This window comes from Cryptotermes secundus, unplaced genomic scaffold (genome assembly GCF_002891405.2).
Source record: "Cryptotermes secundus unplaced genomic scaffold, Csec_1.0 scaffold508, whole genome shotgun sequence".
Lineage (NCBI taxonomy): Eukaryota > Metazoa > Arthropoda > Insecta > Blattodea > Kalotermitidae > Cryptotermes > Cryptotermes secundus.
The window spans coordinates 1,337,871-1,347,079 of NW_019733326.1; the positions used below are offsets into that span (position 1 = coordinate 1,337,871).

The following is a 9,209-nucleotide window of genomic DNA, read 5'->3' on the forward strand; positions in this document are numbered from 1 at the left end:
TCAATACTATGATCTTGGATAGCATCAACTACAGCCTGATCTTCAATTTCATTATCACTGTTTTCACTACTATCTGAATATTCGAACTCACTAACTTCCGAGTCGTGAGCAAGGAGCTCATCTAGTTCATCGTCCTGTAAAACTTTCCTACTTGTAGAGGCCATGGTTATGGCGCGACTGAGAGAAGAAAGTGTTATGACATCATAGATTTCTGTATCATTCGTAAGTTTGTTTTCTTAGGTTGCATTTGGTTCCAAGAAAAAAGGACCCTCTTGTTTGACTACTTCATTGTATCAGCAGACTGTACAGGAACCCACTCAAGGAAAACCTTCGTCTGGGGTTTCAGTGAGTGACTCATATAGACAAGCAAAGACCATAGAGTCGAAAGATATATAGTTTTATACATTTTCCTTACTTAGAATTTGAAAAATTTCAATGCAATCTAGGCGCAATGAGACCAAAGTACGAACTATTACACTAACGATATAAAATAAAAATACCGTGCTAAAAATTCGTCCATAATAAATAACTCATATACCAACTGAAAGACAAAACCTTAATCTATGTACTCCTGAAAAGAAAATTGGAATATCTTTCCTCGTTTTGTCAGCAACGTCCTTCAAAGCTAACACTGCGCAGGTTGGTGCACTGCACAGATGTCGGTAGCATACGATTATTTAAAGAGTCGGTGAAGCACACTGATGTCGGTGTGGAAGGGTTAATGAACTGCTAGTGAATGGCTTCCCTTAATCTAAAATAGTGTTTTCACTAAATGGTGAAAGCTATAGCTATCCATGTAACAGGCCGTAGAGGCCCATAGGGATGCGACACATCGAGGCCCCCACATTTTCTAGACAGTCGGCTCACAGACAGTGATAAGGTTGTCTGCCTTATGCACTGGCTGCCCTTTACCCCCAGGAAGATTCCTCTTACTGATTTCTGTTAGAGGCTTAGTCAATCCCAGGGCCATAGGGCAGCTTGAAGGATTAGGCATATTGAAAAATCCAATTATCTTACTGTGAATTGAACCGATGACCTTTCTGCTTGTAGCATAGTGCCTTGACCAACTACAGTACTGCATGTGACCTTCACCAAATGGTAGTTAACCCAAAATTACATCATGAAGCTGTTCAACTTATTATAAGAGTTGTTCCTGTGTTTTCTTAATTAAGCACTACACCATGAAGACGTATGGGGGAGTGGATATATTGGTCCACATTTTCTTGACCTTGGCACTAGCTGGAGATGAGTGGTCAGCTCCACGCTCCATCTGCTTTGTTCCCAGTACCCATTGGATAGGAGGCTGGGCGGACCCCAGGGCTGGTCTGGATTACATGGAGAAGAGAAAACTCCTGACCCTACTGGGACTTGAACTCCAATCCCTCAGTCATCTAGCTTGTAGACAGTCACTGTACCAACTGTAGTATCCCAGCTCCCCTATTATAAGACTTACTATATATATGTATAATTATGATAAAAGGATTTCTTTACATTAAGTACGATAGATAAATAAACTGTTTGTATATAAGCAAACAATTTTAATTGATCAGTATGTGAAATTTATATCAAAAATAAATAATGACATGAAATAAACACTGAAGGAACCCCATCGGGAATCAAAAGAACTGTGACGCCACAAGCAGTGTAGCTTCAGTCTGTGTTCATCATGTGACATCAGTTTCCATAGATTATCAGCGTATGATGATGATTCTGGTGGAGAAATATGAATATTGATTTTTGTTTCCACCACAGTTGCACTAAATTGAGATATGAGTTTTGGGAGCGTCTGAAGTTCCTTACACTTGATGCAGAATATTTACTGATTTGAAATTCACCAAATATGAGAAAGTATATAGTGGTCTTTGGTTGGGACCTGTAAATACGGATTTCAGTAAAATGTTGACACAATCAGGATTTCACTGTAATATGAAAAACAGTGTTTTTTTATGGCCCACACATTTATTATCATGTCTCAAAACATGCTCAGAAGGATCAGTTGCAAGTACGCATATTATTTCAGCATTTCTGCATGTGCTGACTATGTATTTGAGCTCTGGTGCAATAGGCCAAAAGTGGCCTCAGTACAAGGGACTTAGTCCCACCCCACTAGCAATGTATTTGAGCTGATAAAGATATTGTATACCAAGTTGCTTTTGTAAACATACATTGAGAATGTAAGATACGCCATATATTTCCAGATAGTTCTTATGTATTGCAGCACTGTGCTGCATGTAGCTCAGCCTTAATGCATGCGCTGAAGCTGTTGTTACTGACAAAAGGTGGCTATTTATTACTGTGGATAGAAGGAAGTTCATTTGTGTGCACAGGTAGAGTTATTTGATACATTTGTGTGAATACTTTACCCATTACATATGTGAACTTCCTTCCTGTTGTATAAAATAATTTTTTGTATAATTGTCTTACATTTTTATGTCAGTCCTTAGCTTTGTGTTTCAGGTATTATTGCAAGGGACTTCCCCCCCCCAAGTTCTGAGCCGGAGATACTGATTCGTTTTGATTTCCAGTTCATTGGTAAGTTCAGCAGAAACAGGCGGATGTTACCCTTAGGTTATGTATGGTAGCTCCTGCCATTCAAGTTGAATTTACATCTTACTGCTGTTTCTTTAGTGTTCAGTATTTTGAATACCATATTTTAACCTTTCAGTCAGATGTTCACGCTGTTAATTTCTTAAAATGTGTATCATACTCAGAACAAGATTAGCACATTGAATGGAACAGTTTAAGGAATATTGGGCGTAAAACAATTTGGGCTTATTTTCTTGAATTCGCTGAATAAAATTTCCCTTGTACCAATCTTGTTTCTGACTTCTGACACATGTGCCTATAAACACACATATTCTGTCATTTGTGCTAATAATACCGTAGTTATTTATTATTTTGTATTTAGTTATCAGTTTCACCATAAATCTTTTACCAGTAATGCTATCTCTAGTGGAATCCTTAACGTGCTGCAGATTCTGTTGTTGTCAAAATGACCCTAAAATTTGTATATATATCTGGACTCTTTATACCCTTACAGTTTATATAATTTAATACAAAAATTATGTAGGTGTATGATTATTTTTATATCAGAATAACTTTTCTATAGCAGCAGGTTTTGTATGTGTGAACATTTTTTTTTGTGATTATCTGTAATGATCTCATAATTGAATGGAACTATGTGATGTGACTGAGCTACAACCTGCAAGAACATTCATGCTCAGAGGCTGAAGGAGTCAAATTACTGATGAACCTTGAGTCTGAACATCAGAGAGCTGATAACATATGTATCGCACGAATGAAGATGAGAGTCGCTGTTGGAAATGATTCATACTCATTCTGACCCTATAAAAATGACGTTGAAGTAGTTATTTGATAAGTGGCAAAACTGCATATCAGAAGATATTACTGCCAGGATGAAACTAACACTGAGAGAAATATAATGAAAGAGAGACAATTTTGTACAGACTTCATGGAAACAACTGATGGTGTAAGTGAAGAGAAGAAACATGTACTTAATGTGAGTATAAATGAAACTGTGTTTGACTCAGAAGGTGCAAGAGATTCCATGAGGTTGGTGTGAAGAATGAATACTGGGTCATGTTTACATTTTTTTTTGTCATATTTATTGTAAAAGTTCATTTTGTCAACCTTATGACAAGTGTATGAATATTTTAAAGTGACTGAATTACATGTATTATTGAAAATTATTTCCTGTACTCTGTACAGACTGTTACTTTTATTTATAAAATCCTTTCATACTTTTCCTGGATGTCACTTATGAATCCTTGAGACTGCAGTAGGGTGTGACCAGGTGTTTGATTTGAAATATGTCTGTTACAAGTATTCAGATGAATTCAAATGATGGGATTAATTGAATAAACTTTGAGGGCCAGAATTTTGTAATATACAGGTTTGCATTTCAGGGCTCCATTATTCTCCATGATATGTATGTAATGGCCGTCTTGTAGTGCACTCAATTTCATATGTCTCTTCTTACTACATGTTTCGGCAACATAGTGCCATCTTCAGGTTCGTTATTTACGCTAAGCTATTACATTGTTTGCCATCTTGTGTCTTTCATAAAGTTATTTAGAAAGTACATTANTAAATAACAAACCTGAAGATGTCACTATGTTGCCGAAACATGTAGTAAGCAGCGACATATGAAATTGAGTGCACTACAAGACAGCCATTACATACGTATCACGGATGAAAATCAGTGCAACAGGACGTTAAAATACAACATCCATTATTCTCTTTTTGTGAGATTGTATATATGAAATGTGATTTTTATGGGAGAAAATGCAGAGTTGATTGAAATGGAGTAGTTTTTCGCCATTTTACTTTAATTCTGCTGCTCTAAAGTAATAAAAAATTGTAAACTGTATTATGACTAAAGGAACCAGGATAGCTCAGTTGGTTTAGAGACTTATACTGGCTGGCTCACTCTTCTACTTTGAAGATGGAGGCATTATGTTCCTCCAAAATATTGGGCTGTCTCCAAATTACACTGTTACAATACACAACACCGTACTATATATTGGATACTTGGTAACTGAAAACATTTTTGTAGTGTGGCATATGAAAATCACATACAGAAATTTGAGTAGAAACTCCAGTTTAGCAAGCATGCAGGTATGCCTTGGTTCATGCTGCAGTCACAGAGGGTGAAACAGCTTAAAGTGAACACAGGGAAATATACTGGTTTCCTTATCCCCCACAGAGAGTTTCTCAAACCAACCAAAATGTATTAATTGAACATGGTCACATTGAAATGATTTTTTTAAGGGTTGAATGTGATAATTTAGCAATATTTGTGTTAACTGTAAGTTGATCAGAGTCCTTCACTTCTACATGAGACTTTAAACGCTTTTATTGAATGCTTTTTTTTTTACATTTAAAATAATAGTAAAACATGTTAACATTAATCATATCGTTTTAGCATTAATAATACTGTATTGAGAGAAAATATATGAGATGCATACGACCTCAGGTTATGAATGGTAGCTGCAGTATTTGCTAAAATGAAAAGCATTTGGTGCCACATATTCATGAAAGGTGAAGCCTTAAGCTCCAACCTTGAAGACCCAAGAACAAGAATTATATTGGATGTTTTTAGTCATTTTTTAATTCAACAATTTTTATTAAAAGGAAGGGAGGGTAACCTAAAGTGTTGTACATATTCACATGTCTTGTTTGCTACTGATACTTCATTTGAAGTAATGGCAGAATTATAAAAAGTAAGATATTTCTTTTATCCCATTGTGAGCTCATTTAAAATGATATGGTAAACACAGTGTTCCTGTTGCTGATTATTTTCAACATATTTTAAGTTCCATGTGTAAACAATATCACCATGAATCTCACATTCAGAATGACTTTGAGTTCTTTGGTACCATGGCCTCAAATGGGCCAGTAATACCAGCTGCTGATGAATGTGGAGCATTGGCAGGAGAAACCAAAGTTCTTGGAGAAAAACCAACGCCAATCTCACTTTGTCCACCATAAATGCCATATGAACTCCTCTGAGATTGAACTTGGGCTCTCTGCCATGTTAGTTATAGGATGAAATAAGTCTGCTAAAGTAGGTGCAATGTACAATTGAGAACTTTGTAATGACACATTTTGTTAATGAATGATATACCCTGTTGTTTGGGATTTATTCAAGTTAGTTATGCAACACAAAATACAGCATTATGGTATATCACCTGACCGCATCTGTTGGATGCGTTTGCTTCTCGATAAATAGGAATACCAATAGAAAGCATTAAAAGCTAGGAAACAGACAGGGAAGACAATACGTGATGCACGGTCTATCTTGGAGACAGAGTTGTATCTTGGTGCTCGCTTCTTATGTCTCTTCTTAAACTGTCCCTGAATGCTGAGTCTAGGAATGTTTGATGTGCTGATTGTTGGTGTGTAGGCAGTTCTACCAACACTGCTTCCCACATTTCCAGTGCCTGAAACCGCTGTGCCCTTTAAGCAGGAGGCCATTGACCATATGTGATGGTGTGACGGCCTGCTACTGGTGATGGCTGAAGGTGTGATTTGGCAAGCAGAGAGAGGTATCACCTCTAGCAGTCGATTGCTGGTCCCAGTGTCCCCGTTAGGGGAGCTGAAGGTATTAAGGAAGCCACCTGCATTGTCACCGTCACCCTTTGCTTCGCCCTGGTGGGGAACCGACAGTTTTATTTCATAGCTTGTTTAATTTATTTGGAGATTCTGTCAAAAATGGAATAAACTGCTTAGTGATAGAAAAAATTATGAACATATTTGAAGAAAGTCGTCTTCTGGGTTTAGGCACCGTGTATTCTTCGTTTTGGCCGACGTTTCGTCGGAACAACGAAGAATACATAGTGCCTAAACCCAGACGCTGNCCATTCATCTGCTCTGAAGATGGAGGCGCTACGTTCCTCCGAAACGTCGGCCAATATGAAGAATACACGGTGCCTAAACCCAGAAGACGACTTTCTTCATTGTCATTGCCGTGAAAACCTCAAAACTTACATATGAACATATTTCTTGCACAATACTCACATTACTTTGAATATAAGATGTATCCAGTTTTGAATGTTGGTTTTAAGAATAAAATTAGAAAGGTGCACATTCCTCTAATTTATGACTCGTCTCAATTTTTCAACAAAAAAGTGCAAAACATGAGCCTTATATTCGAAGTAACATGGTACATTAGCTAAATTTTCCAATATATGTGAGACAGGATAGCGTAGTTGATATAGTGAGAGGCTACTGCCAGACAGCCATTGTTAGATTCTCAGCAAGGGCAAGAGATTTTTCTCTCCATAGTGTCCAGGTAGACCCTGGTAGACCCTCATCAAATGAGTACCAGGGCCTCTTTTTAGATTCTCAGCAAGGGCAAGAGGTTTTTCTCTCCATAGTGTCCAGGCAGACCCTGGGGCCTACCATACCTCATCAAATGAGTACCAGGGCTTCTTTCACCTAGGATAAAGTGGTCAGAATGTGAAGGTGACCACTTGTCACAATCTAGTGCTGAAGTCAGCTACAACTCCATTCCCATATATGTCCTCGTAATGTGCTGCGTAATTATTTAATCAAAGGATAGCTTTACCTTGCCTTACTTTCTGATGTAATTACACCAGTTAATTTCTTTGGAAAATTCTCACTGAAAGTAATAGTGTACTGTCACAACTGACTGCAGATTTTTATATGGAAGCTGCTATAGAATGTACACAGACACGCATATGCATGTTCAGAAACTAGTTACAGTAGACAAAACGGTGACAGTGCGTAAGGGTATGCCACCGAAGAGGAGGGTTGTGCATATTTTTGTGAGAAAAAGGACTATGCAAAGGATATTCATAAAGAAGTGTTTCTTGTTAATGGTTGGAAGTTTGTTTCATAAAGCAGCTCACAACTTGGTGGCAAACATTTTGCCAATGAAGAGGTTGAAATGGAGTTGCAAAAGTGGCTGAGACAACAGTCAGAAGACTTCTAATGCTGTTAGTTTTGATGCACACGTAACGCAGTGGGACAAATATATCAATGTTGGTGGAGGATATGTTGAGAAATAAATATATTTTCTAGGCTCAAATATCATATTTTACGTTTTTTTATCCATTTATGACCTATTTACTGACTCTCCCTCATACAAGGAACTATATTTTCCAGCAAAGAAATTTTCCAATAAATATATATGGAAGAAATCAAATGTATGTCTATATCCCATAAGATTAATTAAGAATCATAATGTAACAGATTACAATACGTGTTGTGTCTTTGAAGTCCAATTTAAAGAAATGAGGTAACCCTTTTTGCCCTAAACATATTTAGAAAAATTGTTTCTAAACTTAGCTGTAATATTTCATGTGCTCTGTCACTAAATTCATACCTAGCATAAAATTTGAATGTGCTTAGTGTATGCACTTGTGGGATAGATCCCAATAGACACAACAAAGAAATCTCTGGCACATATATGTCCAAATAGAGTCAAGTACTCAGGCTACTGACAGAGAAAACAGCCTCCATATGTGGCAGGTGGCTGTAGATACCCATAGCAAGCAACCGAGTACAACCGACATGGGATGGTCCTCCAGCTGAGATAGTTGGGTGAGTGGCCAAAATTCCTTATCGCAGAATACCAGCATATTATAAATTATACGTGTGACCTTGGATTTTGACAGTGTGAAAGTGTAGACTGGCTCAGGATGGGAACCAGTGAGTGTCTGAGCTTTCGGGTTCCATAAAAGATGGGGGGGATGTCCTGAAAGAGTGACTAATTACCTTCTGAAGGACTCTGCTGCATAAGTCTTTGTGGTGAATTGTAGTAGCATGTTGAAGTGTTATTCATTATGAAACTGAGAAGTGAACAACTTCTTGGAATTCATGGTATCATAAAATTTAGACACAAGCATCTGTTTCTGGAATTTTAGTCATGTGCACCGTTTCAAGCGGGGTAATGACAACACAATTAAGTAGCTTGAGATGATGTTTCAGCATTGTTTTCTCTCAGTAGCTATGTTTTAAATCAGTCGATGTCAAATTTCCACACACGAGATATTCACAAACCGTATTTCTTCTTTAGTGGAGGAAGTATAGGGTCACATGGGTCGAAATGAGGGGTCAAGGGGGGTGGGGGGTGAGTAAAGCATCTGTCCCCCAGAATTTTGGAAAAAATATCAATATTTAAAAAAAAAATGAAATATAAAGTTTATAAATATTTAAAAAAATTATTCATCCATCCTGAATACTCCAAAGCGATTGGTAAAAATAGTATAAACAGTTTAAATATAAGTTTGTAAGCATGTTGTTGAATGTCCCCTCCACTTGTAAAAATTTCTGTTGTGCCCATGGGTATGACAGACATAATGATACATTCTGAATGGACTGCTGCTGTAGTTCCATACAAATTGAGTTCATTAAATTAATAAAGAAAGATACTTCATTAGTTTCTGGCATCTTACATACAGGACATGGGGAATGGCAGTAGATTTCTAATTCTGTTGTCTTACTGAATCAGTTGGCCTTCTCCGTCCCTTGCCTTGAGTCCGATCTTCATCATCAGAACTTGAATCTGAGCTGAGGTCTGAGCTGAAGTAGCATTCGCCAGAACCGTACTTTGTGAAGTAGTGAACCACTGCAAACTGAAACATAATATTATCACAAACAAGTCTCTTCAAGTGATGCTACAAAAATAGTACAGGCATTGGTGCCTGCGGGGGGGGGGGGCA

General features: G+C 37.5%; 2 protein-coding genes across 8 annotated transcripts in view; one reads left to right on the forward strand and one right to left on the reverse strand.

Annotated features, from left to right (window-relative positions):
• LOC111867984 overlaps nt 1-3,710 on the forward strand; it is a 25,738-nt gene extending 22,028 nt beyond the window's left edge. For both annotated transcript variants that reach the window (XM_023858252.2, XM_023858254.2), the window contains one exon: nt 2,458-3,710. The gene's annotated coding sequence lies outside the window, so the exon portion shown is untranslated. The remainder of the gene's footprint in view (nt 1-2,457) is intronic.
• Nucleotides 3,711-4,208: 498 nt separating this feature from the next.
• Nucleotides 4,209-9,209, reverse strand: part of LOC111867986 (gamma-aminobutyric acid receptor alpha-like) — a 167,150-nt gene continuing 162,149 nt past the window's right edge. For all 6 annotated transcript variants that reach the window (XM_033752894.1, XM_033752896.1, XM_033752895.1 and 3 more), the window contains 2 exons: nt 8,991-9,122; nt 4,209-6,171 (listed from right to left, as the gene is read on the reverse strand). In XM_033752894.1, the coding sequence (XP_033608785.1) occupies nt 5,698-6,171; nt 8,991-9,122 (606 nt within the window). In that variant the 3' untranslated portion in view covers nt 4,209-5,697. The remainder of the gene's footprint in view (nt 6,172-8,990; nt 9,123-9,209) is intronic.